The 16,104-nt window shown below is 38.2% G+C and overlaps 1 protein-coding gene across 3 annotated transcripts in view; it reads right to left on the bottom strand.

Annotated features, from left to right (window-relative positions):
* Window positions 1–1,219: 1,219 nt before the first annotated feature.
* The window catches only part of PITPNC1 (phosphatidylinositol transfer protein cytoplasmic 1), a 257,577-nt gene continuing 242,692 nt past the window's right edge, over window positions 1,220–16,104 (bottom strand). For 2 of the 3 annotated variants that reach the window (XM_038546821.1, XM_038546820.1), the window contains one exon: window positions 1,220–5,877. In XM_038546821.1, coding sequence (XP_038402749.1) covers window positions 5,561–5,877 — 317 coding nt within the window. In that variant the 3' untranslated portion in view covers window positions 1,220–5,560. Of the gene's footprint in view, window positions 5,878–10,090; window positions 10,210–16,104 lie in introns of all 3 variants that reach the window. The other variant, XM_038546822.1, reaches the window with a different exon arrangement.

Genomic DNA, 16,104 nt, shown 5'->3' with positions numbered 1-16,104 from the left:
AGTGATACTCAAACAAGAAACGCTGTAATTAAAAGCAGTACTAGTAAACTGGTAAACTACAAACATCTATGTATTTACTATTAAGCATCCAAATACTTAACCTATAGGGGGATCCCTGGGTGGCGCAGCGGTTTAGCGCCTGCCTTTGGCCCAGGGCGCGATCCTGGAGACCCGGGATCGAATCCCACATCGGGCTCCCGGTGCATGGAGCCTGCTTCTCCCTCTGCCTGTGTCTCTGCCTCTCTCTCTCTCTGTGTGACTATCATAAATAAATAAAAAATTAAAAAAAAAAAAAAACAAAAACAAAAAACAAATACTTAACCTATAAAGTTTGGCCCCAGGAATAAACAGCCAGGCTGGCTATACCTGAGCTTGCTGGCTCAAAGTCAGCCAGCAACTGTGTTTGTGAAGTTTGTGTGTTTGGAGGAGAGAATTAAAAGTTGGGTGGGGGTGGTACTGGCAAATTCAGAGCTATAAATGCAAGCATGTTTTAGTTCATTGGCTCAGTTGCATGATTTCAGGAAAGTTTTCAGTGTAGGAAGCTTCATTATGGTGCACTGTTGTATGAAGCTGTGGCCTGATGCAATCAGAGGTGAATGGACAGGACATGGATGTTGACATTAGCTTCAGGTTTGAAAGAGCACAGACTGGGAGATATGTAGCAGAAGAACAAGGAGCTGTAAAGCATTTCTGTCCTCTACCCATCCCCAGGGGACCCTTTTGTGAATGACAGGAGCTTCTTCAGATGGAGGAACCACATCAGAATGACTGCAGCTCACCTTAGACTGGTCCACCCTACAAAGGAGAGAATCTAGTGTCCTTCTGGGGTGGTTTTTCTATGGCTTCCCTTGGGGAGATTTTTCTTGGTGGTCATTCAGACTACAGCCTCACATTTGATGAGGGGGAATCATACACTTGTTAATGGATAGGTAAGTCTGTGTCTCCCATCAGGTTATAGATTCACCTTGGATATTTTTTTGCTGGATAATTAGAGCTGGCATCCAGGCTTTTCCTATCAATGACCCAGGCCCTGAAGGCACCATAGGCCTATTAGCAGGCCAGCCTTCTTTGCATACGAGATCCCAAGAACTGGGTCTAAGTACCAGCCCTTAGCTTATTCCTTCTTCCTTGACAACTTCTTTCCCACCAACCCGCAAGTTCACAATTGCCAACATTCCCCTGAGAATGGCTGAGAAAGAGAGCGAGAAGGAAACTACACTTGGAAAGAAGATTGCTTTGTAGTTTATTTACAACAGAATGTAAGAAAAAGTAAGTTATTAACAATAATAAATAACTGGGGAAAAAAAAACACAAAACAGCCATAAAATGACACAGAAGGATGGCATGTGTGAGGATCAACTCTTGTTTGCTTTGCTTGTAGTCTATAACACTGTGCGTTCCAAAACTTGGTCCTTCGGCAGTGGCAGTGGTATTTTGACTCAACATATGCAACTAATCAAGATCCCAGCATGAAATGTAAACCCTAAAAGTGACACTTGAAGCTACATTTAAGTGGCCTAGGCAGAACAATGGCTCAAAGAATCTCTTCTTGGTGATACATAAAAACTGAAGGGAGACTTGCAATTCAACAGATATACTCCCAATTTTAAGCAAAAACATGGAGAGGCTTATCCTAAAGCACTTGTTAACAATAAAATAATTAATAACAGCATCTGAAAAGTTCTTAGCATATTCACATTCTCTTATTGAAGTAACTCCTAAAAAGCTTGAACACTTCTATTTCAAATGCAAACAGATTGTTTTGAAGGGAGAACACAGAAGAACCTGGGACATGTTGCCTCTGCATGCCAACACTGTGCTCTTGATTACACTTCAGTTTCAGCAAGAATGAATAGTTTTAAATGGCCTATTTATGATCAATTGCAGTCACTAAACAGACCTTTTGTTTTGTTTTGTTTTGTTTCAAGAATTCTGGCTCAGATGGCAGGTTGTCTGTCACCTAGCCTACAGAGTCAGATGTTCTGAAAGGGACTAAAACTATTCAGACAATTGTTCTCGATTGGATTATCTGAGTACACATTATATGTGACTAAATTATACTCTGGCCCTTGTGAAAAGTAAAACTCCTATTGACCTAAGCCAGCCAGTGGCTTTGTTGTTTCTGAGCCATGAAGGGATGCTAAATTAAGTAAAACTGAAAAATCCACATACATACATTAGCCTTGAAATCTTCACGGAAAAATGACTTCCTGAGAAGTGTCAGAATCTTTTCTCTTAGGTCACTGTTTATTACAGTGTCTTGAAAGAAAACCACATATTTCTTTTGGAGGTCTCGTGTTTTTTTAAGTGTCTGTTCACAACTGCGCTCTTTAGAGATTTATTTTCACAATCCAAAACATGGTTAATAAATACTCCCAAATTAAAACCATTTCCCCACACACAGGTGCAAACCCAAAGCAGAAGGGTTTGTAAATCAGTTCACCAATGAACTTCTATTGTTTGGGTTACTATGGTGGTAACGGAAAAATGTCACAGACTCCTTTGTTGTTATGCTTTTCTTTTGCTTTGTTTTATTTCAGCCCAACAGTAGGAAAATGAAATGGTCTTCAGAGCTCACCTCAGATAAAGTTTATGCACTAAAAACACTGAGACCTTCTTATCCTGGGAAAGCACAGCCAAAGCAACGATGCTGTATTACAGTCAACGAAAAGCACAGGAGCATTTTGTAATTTGAAATCCACCCAAGGTAATGACATTTATGGTCATTTTGATGGTCTCCACTAACATCAGAGATGAAGATGGGGTGAACATATGTGTTATTCTATGGATTATTTATTTTAATTTGGCTACCAGAGACTTAAAACTGGTGGTGCCTGATTCACTATGCTATATTTATATATATACAGGTATAATACAATTTGGTGACCAAGGTTGAAGGTTTCCACATTGCAGACAGAGGCACTGAGTTAAGATTCTATTTTTCCCCAAACATGCTTAATAAATTCAAGTTTCAGCTTTTTTTTTCTTCTAAGTTTCCATCATGCAACCTTTGAATTTCCATCCTTATAGGAATTATTAATGTTCTATATACACATTCATCGCAAGCTTGTATCCCGCAAAAAACAAACTCATGTATGGAGAATATGAAATGACACTTGAAAATTAAGACAGATAAAATATTGAAGTCATTTATGCCTTGTGATGACTGGATTAAATATTCAAAGCAGTTAAAGGAATATTTGCACCCCCCCCACCCTGTTTAAATGCACACAACCACATGTAGACAGGGAAAACTGAACATACTTTAAGAGCACACACATTTGTTGGCTAAGAATCACGCTATCATCGGCAGCTTTGAAAATGATGTCTGTGGTATTGAACTGGCTACAAGAGAAAAAAAAAAAAGCCACAGAAGGAAATCAGAAATTAGCTTTCTGAAGCATACAGCATCGTTGACCTTGATAGCAAAAGCTACTTTACAAAAAGGAAAAATGGCAATGGCGTTAATGGGAGAACTAGGTGCCAGACGTGTTTACAACCTGCACAAAATAAATCTGTTCTATGCAAAAATCATGATCCCACCCCATCCTGATTTCAGCCGGCAAATGGTAAGCAAATACATGTACTATGTCAGTGTCTTCTGAAAGTAGAATTTTGTGTTCTAAAGCCAAACATTCTCATTAAGTACTACTGTGTGGAGAGGGGACGATTGAGAAGTCCATGGGGTTCGAGAAGATTAAGATTTCCCACAAGCAGAAATCATGCTACTATACCATGCAAAGATCTCTTACTACGATGCTGTCGTTCTTAGGGAAGAGATGCACTGTTGATCTAAACTATTTGCAACCGGTTTCCTTTGAGTTCTGGGTTTATTTATTAAGCGAAATGGCAACTTGTAGATAAAGAAATGATCTTGACAGTCTGACGTAGGACTTAGAATACTCGGTGCTGGATTCGTGGGACCAGCGCCTGCACCATGGGAAAGTTTATCAATTTGAAAGACACTATGTAGCGTGCTGAGCAGGCAGGGTCCACTGGCTGAGAGGCTGTGTGGGAAGGAGGACATGCTCCTTGGTTTATGTTGTTTCCTTTGGAATCTGTGTTTTGGGAAGGTCCCTTTCCTGAGGTTGGAGGTTATGGTCAGGAAGGCTAGCTGGGGCCTCGGAGGTGCCCAACTGCCTTGTTGTCTTCCTCTCTTGGAGGACAAAAGTAAATGCTAGATTCTGCTTGCCCTTCCTTCTGCATTTAAAGGCAGTGAGGCGCGATGGTGGCAGATTTTTCTCTTTAGATCAAAGGAGAGTTCGCTTTCTGCCACTTGGGTTGAACGATCTTGCTTCCCGTCAACCTGGATTCTAATCTTGCATTACCACTACTTGCAGAAAAGCAAGCTAGACAGAGGGACATCTTTTCCTGCTCCTCCTTTTTACTCTACAAATAGAGTCAGCAATTTTGCTCATTCTTTCCTCTCACTCGACAGTCTTTGCTCCTCTTCTGCGACATTCCCAATATTTGGATTTCAAGTAAGGGCAAGAGAGACAACAGTCATTTTAAGGTCTGGTGCTGGGCAATCTGTTCCAGGGAAATCTGGATATTATTAAAAGTAATACCAGGAGGGGGGATGGGAGACAGTTCTCTCTTTCAGGGTTCCCAAACCAGACATTCTGACAGGGTTAAAGTCCTGTTAGCTTAGTCTACCCTTGAACTTCTTTGAATGGGCAAATAGTCAATGAGTTCTACTCAATTCATTGCAAATGCCAAGAATCTTAATGGATGATAGAAGTTGACAATTCAAGGTTTGTTGGTACCGGTAGAGGAACATGATGTTTGCCTCACCTGGGCCTCTTGCTTCCTAAACCAAATCATCTCCAGATCAGCCAGTCATGGTCACATTCATCCAGGCAATTCTGAATGATTTCTGAGGCCACAAGGGCACAGAGGGGAAAGTTATTAAAAGACGGAAACAAGTGGAATCTTTATTAAATTCTGTGAAAGGTATAAATAAGTTATCATTAATTGCACTTGGAGCCTCAATAGGTTGATAATTAAAATTTTCAAAAAATTTAAAGAGTTAATTAGGCCCCAAATCCTGAGTCAGACTATAACCAAAATAGGAATCTCAGTTAACTACTAGTCTTCAAGTACTGGTGATGAGCAGTTTGAAATTTAACAATTACGTATATGATGCCTGAGAGTATTTTTGAGAATTTCAGGTTTGATGAGAGGAGATTGACTTTGCTATTTTACCACACCTTCTAACACAGTGGCACGAAGTTTTCATTGATTTACTCTTTAAGTCCACACCGACCTCATCAAATGTTCAACAACAAGGCTTCTTCCTCCCTGGTTTCTGGCTGTGGCTACAGAAGATTCCTTCTGTCCTCTGCCAGTCTTACAGTTTACATCTAGTATGATGCTGTGTGGCATACTTAGGGAATCCTATTATATGTGAAGTTACTTAACCACATGCACACTCAGATCGAAGGAACATGTTCGAGGGACAAAGCAGTCTTTTTCTATATCAGAAGATTCTTTAAAAAAAAACAAAAACAAAAACAAAAACCCAAATGAAAATATAAAACCCCATGATATTCATATGAAATTACTCTAATTTGGGCCGACATGGCTTATCTGAAGAGTGTATGCCAGGTAAATTCAGGGTGGCTTTTTTCTCAGGGTCTGGAAGCGTGAGAGTTTCTGGGGCTGATTTTTTCCGGGGTCGATCTTTGGGAACAGACAGAAATTCTGGTGCATCTGTGGAGAGAGGCGTGGATGGAGCACTAGAAGGGGCACTGCGGACTGAGGAAGGCAGAAGGGGGATACTGGAGATAGAAATTGCAGGTGGAAAAACGCCAATTTTCCTGTTGGTGGCTTCCTGAGTGGCTCGTTCAAATTCTCGGACTTCATCCATTGTCATGTCTTCAAAGAAAAAAAAATAGAAAGAGAAATGACCCGTTATTTAGAAGAGATGCTAATGGATTTCTCTATGCCTGATTTTAAGGAAACTACAGGAATCTTATCATAAAGAGGCCTGTCCAGATGACAAACCCAAATTATCACTGAAAATGTTAAACCCCAAATTGTTTCTTTTTACTAAGGCAAACCTCTGAAAAAATATTCCTTTATGAATATCCATCCAAGATTTTCCAAAGCACTCTTCAGTGAGTAGTTTAAGTATTCTGAATAAGAAAGGATCAAGAGAGTACAGAAATAGACCAGGGAAGTATATGGTGTACGTGTGTATGCATGTGTGTATGTGTGTACGCTGTTGGTATGCTGTGGTATATGGAGCTATTATTAGACGTAGTCATCTTTTCTATAAAGGGAAGGTAGTTGAAGCAATCAATGACCCAGAAATGATACATATTATTACCTACTTTAGGGCATGCAAGCACAAGTACACCTTTATAGGGTAAATAGACACGTCATCAGAATTTCTTCTTATTCAGTATTTACTTTTTGCATTCTGGGGGTTACTGGTCTCCTGACTGTATACCCATCCTGAGATTGTTTAAATGCTGTGCTTTAATTAATTTAGCTTAAAAAAACAAATAAGATAATGACAACAACCATAAACCCTGCTAATTATCCTAAAGCAAGCCAAGAAAAATAAAACCATTTTTTCCCAAGGAAATATAAAAGAAAAAAAAAAACATTAATTGGCAATTCATGAAATAAATTCAGTGATGCCTCATTAAGAGGAATTATCAGGTGATGTAGATTTCCTAAATACCTAAAAGGTTTTTATTAAGTGAAAAAGTAAAAAATATGTATATTTTTAAAATGTAAAAATTTCCCTAACTTCTCTATCTATCTATCTATTTATTTTATCTATTTATTTTTAAAAGAGATTTTATTTTTGAGTAATGTCTACACCCAATGTGGGACCTGAACTCACAACCCCAAGAGTCTCATGTTCTTTCAACTGAACCAGTGGGGCACCCGCCCCCAATATATTGGATGTATTATATATTGCTACCATTTAGACATAATGTATTGAAAATACATCATTGTGCTACAACACTGTGATGATTTCTCAATCAGGACGTATTTGTTTTTTTTAATAGTTTGAAAACTCTTCTCTCATTCTCAGAAACTCTATTACTATTGTTATGGTTCCTATTAATTACTCTCTGGCTAACCTTGGTATCCTTTCTCATATTTATTTACTGGTAACAGAAAACCAGGAACTTGGCTTATTAGAAAAAGCACTGAGTGAAAGCCTAAGGGTTTGTCTTTGAGTAAAAGGGGAAATCTGCTGCCCATGGATTTTCTACATGTACTTTTGCTTCCCACAGACCTATTTTTCATTCTTGCCCTCTCCCATGAATCTAGTGCTGGAATCTTCCTTAGATGATATTGCATAAACTAACACGAAGCAATATATCCACTTTGGAAATATTAACTATGGAATGAATATTCATAACATGGTATTAATCATTAGGATGTATATGTAATATGTATAAAGTCACATTATGCCATGAGCAAACCAGAAATATTTTTCTTTTTTCCAAAATTTTTAAAATTTAAATTCAATTTAGTTAACAAATAGTGTATCATTAGTTTCAGGGGTAGAATTTAGTGATTCATCAGTTGCATATAACACCCAGTGTTCATTCATTACATCAGGTGCCCTTCTTACTGCCTACCGCCCAAGTACCCCACTCCTACTCCCTCCACACCCCCCCATGTCTTCCTTCCAGCAACCCCCCGTTTCTTCCCTAGAGTTAAGTCTCTTATGGTTTGCCTCCCTCTCTGTTTTTATCTTATTTTATATTTCCTTCCCTTCCCCTATGTTCATTTGTCAGAAATATTTTTCAAAAACCAAAATCCTTAAGAGGATTTCTTGGGAGCAATTGTTAAAATATTATGAAAGGTAAGAATTGTTTCAAAGAAAATAAAATATCATGATTGTATTGATATGAAATTTAGAATATAACAAGGAAAATTGTACCTATAAATTTACCATTTTAAAGAATACTAAGACTATTAAACAAGCTAAGAAAGGAGATTAGGTTTTTAAAAAAGAAGTATGCTCTTCAAAGTAAAATTGAGACTCAGGAAAATTTTAGTGAATCGGGTATATTCTGTTATAATAAATAAACATCCTCAAAAAATTAGACTTTTTAAACAAGTGGCAGAGTATAAAGCTCTACTCCATATACCCAGCAGGGGGCAGAAATCATCCAAAATACAGAATTTCGATTTTACATTCCCAGAGTCTCTTAGAAGTTCCCGTCTTTGAAGGCATTGAAACTGCTCAATGGAGGAGACTTACTTTCTTATCGCCATGTTCATGGATGTTAATTTTGCATAATTCCAATCTAATGTGTCCCTACTCAGCTTGAGGATTTACATTTTATCGAGCACCCATGCAGTTTTTATTTGTGATGGACAGCAGCCTCCTGATTTCAACTGTTTTTCATTACCATAGCGAAGAAAGACAATGGAAAAATAAATGATCCTCAATTTGATAGAATTCCAAAGACTAAGGGAAATGTCGTAAGCACTCAAAATAACCACTTTGTGTAACTTCTGAGGAGATAGGCATCTCTTACACTGAAGTCATGGGACCGACAGTGAATTGCAGCCAGAGAATGCATGGGGCTTTCCCATGGGAGAACCATTCTAGGTACCACTGTCTAGGTACCACAGTAAACTGACGTTCTAACAGTAATAATGGCAGTAAAATGGAAAGAGAACTTTAGAGCCTTAAGCTATAAACCATAGAGCTTAGAATGAGAAAAGCCGGGTGCTTAGAATCCTTTGGAATGTGGTATCTCCCCCTTGCTTCTGGCTTCCTTTGTCTGATCACACTTCTAGCAAGCAGCTTTCAGAGGGCTGCCGGGGAGGGATGGGGGGGAACTAGAGTCTAACATTCCAAAAGAAAAGGGAATTGAAAATGATGGACTTTCAAGGACAATTTCCTTAATGAGCATTTCTAAATGTTAGCACAGTGTTTGAAGGAAAAGGAGATTCCTGTTGGATGGGCCTGTGTATAGTGAGGAACACCACAGTTAACCTGACCCAACAACAGCTTTGCGCAAATTCAATCACTGCATGCACTGTGGAGAGGAAGAGTCAGGGCCATTTGAGCCTCAAGGGTAACCACATGCACAGGAGCCTTGCAGGGCACACTTCTCATACATGCTCTAAAAACTGAACAAAAACATCCAAAGGGCAACCAAAAGATCTTCTTCACAATTCTAAAGCACCCATGTACAACAATAGCGGTTGCTCAATTTTCTTTACCTATGTTATCAATTTCTTAAAACTCTAATAATATGTGCTGTTCTGGGGCATGGGCTTGCAGATATGCGGGCTCAAGCTGATACCCAAAGAGATCACAGCTCTGGCCAAAGACACACACAAATAACGACTTAATGATCACATTTTCTCCGTTGCCTTATCTCCTCTTCGTTAGCATGAATGATTGAGAGATAACTCTATTTAAAATACTGGCATGCACAATACAGTTAGCTCTCAATTTCTGATGTGCCACTAAATAACCTGTGGCTCTCTGCATCTCAAGTCCCAGGCTAGATGTGCTATATGGCCCAGCACATTCCCAGTTCACCACACCTTCACTGCTCAGCAACTGTGTGTGCACAGACTGAGGCCCCATCTGGAGATTAACCTAAGGAAAAGGAACGGATTGGCTACAATAACTAGAAAGAACCATAGAAAGCATTTCAAAGCAAATGTAAAGAAATCTAAAACACCAGATGAGACACAAGCTGTCCCTTGAAGGAATAACTTGAGTGTTAACTATATTTTTAAAAGTTACTGTCATGATATTCTAGTTTTCATATGACACTTGTTTTGACCCTTCTCTTCTTTCATGGTATAGGCCATTCACCAGCCACAAATGTTTCCACTCTCCATGTTCTTGGGTTTTTATGAGTGAGGAACAACCCCCAAATCCAGCGGCTTTTTTAAGAATGGAAAAATCTAGAAAGGAGAGATGACACTGTCCAGTTTAGACCTAGCTCAGGTTCTACACCAATGTCTCTGGGTGACGAGACATGCTTTTTGTGGAAAGCTGAGAACTGAATGTTTGCAGTATTTCAAAGATCAGTTTATGTGTACATTCAGTAAAGGGTGGTCAACATGTTTTAAAAATTCTACATACACTTGTTTGGGCATGGCTCTCTATGTCATCCACAGTAGAGGAATGCTGATTGCAAACTTTTATGTTGGTTTGTTCATGCATGTTTTTCTCGTATTCCCGAACATCATCCATTGTCATATCTGAAAAAAGGTCAAGACGTTGGCAACTACTGTTATTAAATGCAGACTTTCAACGGGGAGACTTTAGGGAAAGATGGTAGCAGAAGCCAAAGAGAGGTTTAAAAAGCAGGGAATTCACTAACTTTATGAAGAGTACGTCATAAAGTTAGCTAGACCAGCCAAAGGGGGAGTGAGTGCAAGGAAGTTAAGTGGAAATAGTCTTAGAACAGAGAAGAGTGGAAATTATTTAGGGGGTGAATCTTGTAAAGTCAGCTAGATGGGTAGAAAGTATTAGCACGTGGGCACTGCCATAGCCTGAGATCTCCTAAAGCATTCTTAGAAGATCCCTTTGGGGACAGGGTCAGGTTTGTTTGTTTTAATACTTACCTCCCATATACCTTTCAAATAGATTTGGAGATTCTTTAAATCAATGCATTCGACAATAGAAAGGACACTTGCATTGCTAGTACAGGAGACATGACATAGAAGGCAGATAAATGATGTTTACTGGTACAAGGGATACTTGGTTGCAATGCTCCCACAGAGATGTATTTCTGCACAGAATTCATGGTGTCAGAGAGTGCGGGTCTATATCAAACTTCAAGTCTAGTCTAACAGCTTGGAGATGGCTGGCACTACTTCCACCCACACTGATCTATAAATAAAATGGCACATGACATTATGATTTTGGGCCTGAATCTGTAGTTTTTCAGCATTTTAGGATAATGATCTCTTAATCCAGTGGTTCCCAATGGGGGACACTTTTGTGACAGTTTTTGGTTGTCACAACTGGGGTGGGGGTGCTACTGGCATCTAGTAGGTAGAGGCCAGCTAGGCCACAGAATAACCTACCCAAATGCACAGCACCTTCCCCTTCTCAACAGGGAAGTATCCAGTCTAAAAGGTCAATGGTGCCAAGGTTGGGAAACCCTGTCTAAATCCAACTGATAAAAAACTTAAAGAACCCATCTATCTTCAGTATTCAAAATGCATTAAAATAACAATTATTCTCACTTTAAATACGTCTGCTGTGTTATCCTCCACTCCCCACCCGCTCTTTGGTTATTATACAACATTCTATCAGCAACTTTCCCAGACAGGCATTCCTTTGTTGTTCTCAAGGCAGAATTTAACTTCATGCCTCTCTACAACGAAAGTATGCTTGAATAATTGGTTATTCGACCACCCTGATCACGAATTAGCTTGGTGGGGATTTAGAGCCGGTAGTCACAGCTGGAAATTTCTCCTTAAGTATTTCCTGCATCATGTGGTTTGGTGTCTTTTTATATCAATCCATATATGTCATGTGAGATTCTCTTCATTTCCACAGGGCACACGTGCCAGAACTTTATGATTCAGTTCAGTGTGGTCTGGGGCCAAGATGTGGAGGGCGGCTCTAAATCCAGACCCGGGCTATTTTATTTAGCTGCTGATCCCCCAACATCCCACCCCCAAAACCGTAGATCAAAAATGTTGTCCATAAGCAATGTAAGTATCAAGGATGCTAAGCAGCAGTGTGGCCAAGCAAAGAGCATGCTTTTCATCCAGGTAACTAGAAAGCAACAAACACATGCTGCTTTGTAATTAGAACAAATGTATCATAGTTAACAATAAGAGCATATTCATTCAATGCAATCACTTTAATTCCAGTGGCTGGTTATCAAAATTTCTTAAACACAAATACACCTGGAATGAGTACTGAGCTCATTTTTAAGCCAGAAGTTTAGGATTCAGAGAAATTCCTCTATACATAATGTTCATTAGACACTTTCTCCCCCTCCACACCCCTTCCCCAACTGGCATGACAGTAATTTGGAAAACAAAAACAAAGCATTTAGTTTCTTTGTTCTAGTGAATCCCAACAGAAAACGTTCTTTATTTTTAATTAGCTCAATGTTAAGAGAAGGGCTTAAAGTGTGTGACCGTGTGCTTTCAAAGATGTCTCAATTTTGTAGATGTGAAGAAGGATTTAACAACAAAGATATTCATTACTGCCTTGTTCATAACAGTGCAAAATGGGAAAGAACCCAGGGGACTGACAGTACTATGCTACCATTAAAAATTATGTAGAAGAATATTTATTAACACTATAGAGAAATGTTCTTTGGTATATTGTTAAAAATAGGAGGTAAAACAACTGTATGCATTGTATGAAATCATCTTTGATGATTATATACATGTTAAAAAAACTAAAAGGATACACTTCAAAATCTTAATTGTTTTGAGGAATTGGAATTATAGATCATTTTCATTTTCTTCCTTTTGTTTGTATTTTCTACATCAAATATGCTGTACTTATGAAAGAATGAAAAAATGACATTATTTAAAATCTATTATTTGGGGTCAAATACCATCAGTTTGGAATTGGTAAGGAGAAAATAGTTTTCTACAATTTCTGCTCATTCCAGAAGCATGATCTTTTTTGTTGTTGTTGTTAAAATGAGTTATGAAACAAAGTTTCAGAAAATTGCAACTAAAATAAAAAAAAATTCAAAAATAGAATATATCAAAATGAACATTTCTAGTAAAGTGGTTCTTAAAAAGATGGTAGTAATTGGGTCCCTTACTGAGGAAGGAAAATAAGTTGGTCCGAATCCTGAGTTCTCCCCACGTATCGTACATGCTTATGGAAATGATGTAAATATTTTCAATATTTCTTAGTAATTCATGGAAAGCCTAATCAAATGAAAATATTTCTGTTTAGGTTATCAGGTAAAACACATTATGTCCTGCTTTTGCAAAGTATATTACCTCAAAATCTATACAGGAATCAATTTTTTTAGTAAATTCAATTGCACTGTCCAATGACAGATTATACTTTCAGAGATGATTCATCTTCATTATGGATTGATTTTCAATGACCAGACAATGACTTCTAACAGTTTAGATTCAGACCTCTTTGCTTCCAGCGAACAACTACTTAGGTGTATCAAAGAAACTCTTAAAGGAAACTCATGTCCATTATTTTGCAAATAAACTAATAATCACCCCTTAGTATATAGATTTGAAAGATCATAATTTACTTTTTTTTTTTAAAGAAGGTTTCTCAAATAAAAGCTTTTAAACAAGTAACACTGGGCTAATTCTCTGATTTAAGAGAACACTGTAAGTATGATATTTCTGCTGGCAAGAAAGGTACATCATAGTATCTTTGACTCTAGGTTGCTGGAGACTATCTGTATCTATAGATCTAGGACTATATCTGACATGATCAGCACTGGGAAGTATCCTGGGGGTATGAATATCTTCTTCGTTACACTTCAGTGGTACAGATTTCTTTTCTTTGCCCTCTTATGAGCTGATTTCTTTCCTTCTCTTTCTTACTCTCCTTCAGATGAGGGGAGAGCTGATCCTATTTCTCCTGTTCCAGCCAAGTGAAGGTCACACTGAATGTGGCCTGCGTAGAACTGCGTCTGCCAGATGACTCGGCTGAGGTCCGAACCTCCACCTCTACTGTGAAACCGGCTTTGTCAAAGAAGCTCTGGACACCAGGGGATTTGTTAATTGAGGCATCTGCTTTGGTTTCCTCAACCATGAACTAAAGACTTTCTTTCTTTCTTTCTTTCTTTCTTTCTTTCTTTCTTTCTTTCTTTCTTTCTTTCTTTCTTTCTTTCTGATAGAGAGAGAGAGAGAGAGAGAGAGAGAGGCAGAGACATAGGCAGAGGGAGAAGCAGGCTCCATGCATCAGGAGCCCGATGTGGGATTTGATCCCGGGTCTCCAGGATCGCGCCCCGGGCCAAAGGCAGGCGCCAAACCGCTGTGCCACCCAGGGATCCCATAAAGACTTTCATTTAAGAACAAAATATACCTCTACTCTGTGAGTCTTGGTCTGCTTCAATCATTTTCTGCTTTTTATTTTTATTTTATTTTTTTAAATAATTTATTTATTCATGAGAGACAGAGAGAGAGGCAGAGACACAGACAGAGGGAGAAGCAGGCTCCATGCAGGGAGCCCGATGTGGGACTCGATCCCAGGACTCTGGGATCACGCCCTGAGTTAGAGGCAGATGGTCAACTGCTGAGCCACCCAGGCATCCCCATTTTCTGCTTTTTAAAAAAAATAATAAAAGGGTTTCAGTGATTATTTATTGAATCAATCAAGTGATGCATGAATTATGTTCCAGAGAAATAATTCAAATAGTGCTGATTTATATTGAGAAAAGAGTTTAATTCCTCTTACCCTCTCCCAACTAATCTTGTTCTTTCTGGATGTAACCACTGAGTTAAGCGTTTGAGGTTCAGACTGCCAGATTTTTTTCTATGAATTCACATGTATATTACTGCACACAGATATAATCTCATCTATTTTTACATTTATGGAATCATACTGTAGTATACCATACCATATATACTACACATATTGTCCTTTTTATTTTTTAAGTTAAAAAAATTTTTTTAAGTTTATTTAAGTAATCTCTACACCCAACACAGCACTTGAATTCACGACCCTGAGATCAAGAGCTACATGCTTTTCTGATGGGAGCCGGCTGGGCGCCCCTAGAACTACCTTATTCTTTTTAACTATTGAAAATAATAGTCACAGTATGTGTTTATCATAATTTATTTGATCATATTCCTGTTAATAAACATTTATACTGAGACTAATTTCTAGCTTTTATAAATAACAATACACTGAATAGCTTTGCACCTATATTCATGAGTACCTGTCTATTCCATAAGAATAAATTTCTATAAGTGGAATTGCTGGATCATAGATTATTTGTACTTAGCATTTTTATAGAAACTGTTTATTTGTACTCCACCTTATCCCAAACTGGATATTATCATTATCTTAAATTTTTTGCTATCAGATAAACAAATGTCATATATTGTTTTCATTGTATTTCATGTGACTAGTACCAAGGTTATTGGCCATTTATGTTTCTTCTATGGTTTACCTATTCACGTTCTTTACGTTTTTTTCCATTGAGTTGCTGGATTTTTTAATTTATAGGATCTCTGTATACATTATAGACATTAGTTCTCTGTTGGCTACCTATGTTACAAAGATCTTGTCCTCAAGTCTTGCAACTTTGCTTATGGTGGCAGTTTTCTTTCAATCACTTCAGTTTTTAAAGAAGGCAGGTTGACTTCACAGTTTGTGGAGGCAAGAGCATATATTTGAAAGGACAGGAGTCAGTAGAACATACAGAGAAACTATAGATGCCATGGAACACAATGTTTACAAGCAAGAGTTTTCATAGTTGCAGCAGATAAAACTTAAAAAAAAGAGTTATATACTTTAATTCAATGACCTGTCCAATGCCACCTGTTTATTTCTTTCTACAAACATTTTCTCTTCACTTCTAGTATCCTCTGCCTAAAATAAGTAATTTTTTTCTTACACTAAGTCAAAATGGAAGTCTTGAACAAGTGGTTGGGTTTGGGGTGGGGGTAAGCTCCAGTAACCATGAATGAGATTTGATACTTTGGTTCTAACAAAAATGGAAGTCATCCTTTAAGATTCGCCTTTTTTTTTTTTTTAAAACCTCTTTACAATTATTATGAATTCAATACATGCTTGTTATAAATAGCTTAGGGGTGGCTCCACTTTTTTTTTTTTTTAAGATTTTATTTATTCATGAAAGACAGAGAGAGAGAGAGAGAGAGAGAGAGAAAGGCAGAGACACAGGCAGAGGGAGAAACAGGCTCCATGCAGGGAATCTGATGTGGGACTTGAGCCTGGGTCTTCAGGATCACAACCTGGGTTAAAGGCAGCACTAAAGCGCTGGGGGTGGCTCCACTTTTTGTAGTGAAAGTAGCCAATCCTCAAATCTTGGTGAGTACTCTTTCCGTGTAATCCCGACCAATAAGATCTAGAATTGCAATGTAAAGTTATGATTTTTCTTCATTGTTCTTAATTTGGGGAGGTAGAGGAGAGTCACAGATTTCTTTTGAAAATCTTATGAGAAGCTA

This window comes from Canis lupus, chromosome 9 (genome assembly GCF_011100685.1).
Source record: "Canis lupus familiaris isolate Mischka breed German Shepherd chromosome 9, alternate assembly UU_Cfam_GSD_1.0, whole genome shotgun sequence".
NCBI lineage: Eukaryota > Metazoa > Chordata > Mammalia > Carnivora > Canidae > Canis > Canis lupus.
Note: the sequence above shows the minus strand (reverse complement) of the source record. Positions and strands in the feature narration are given on the sequence as shown.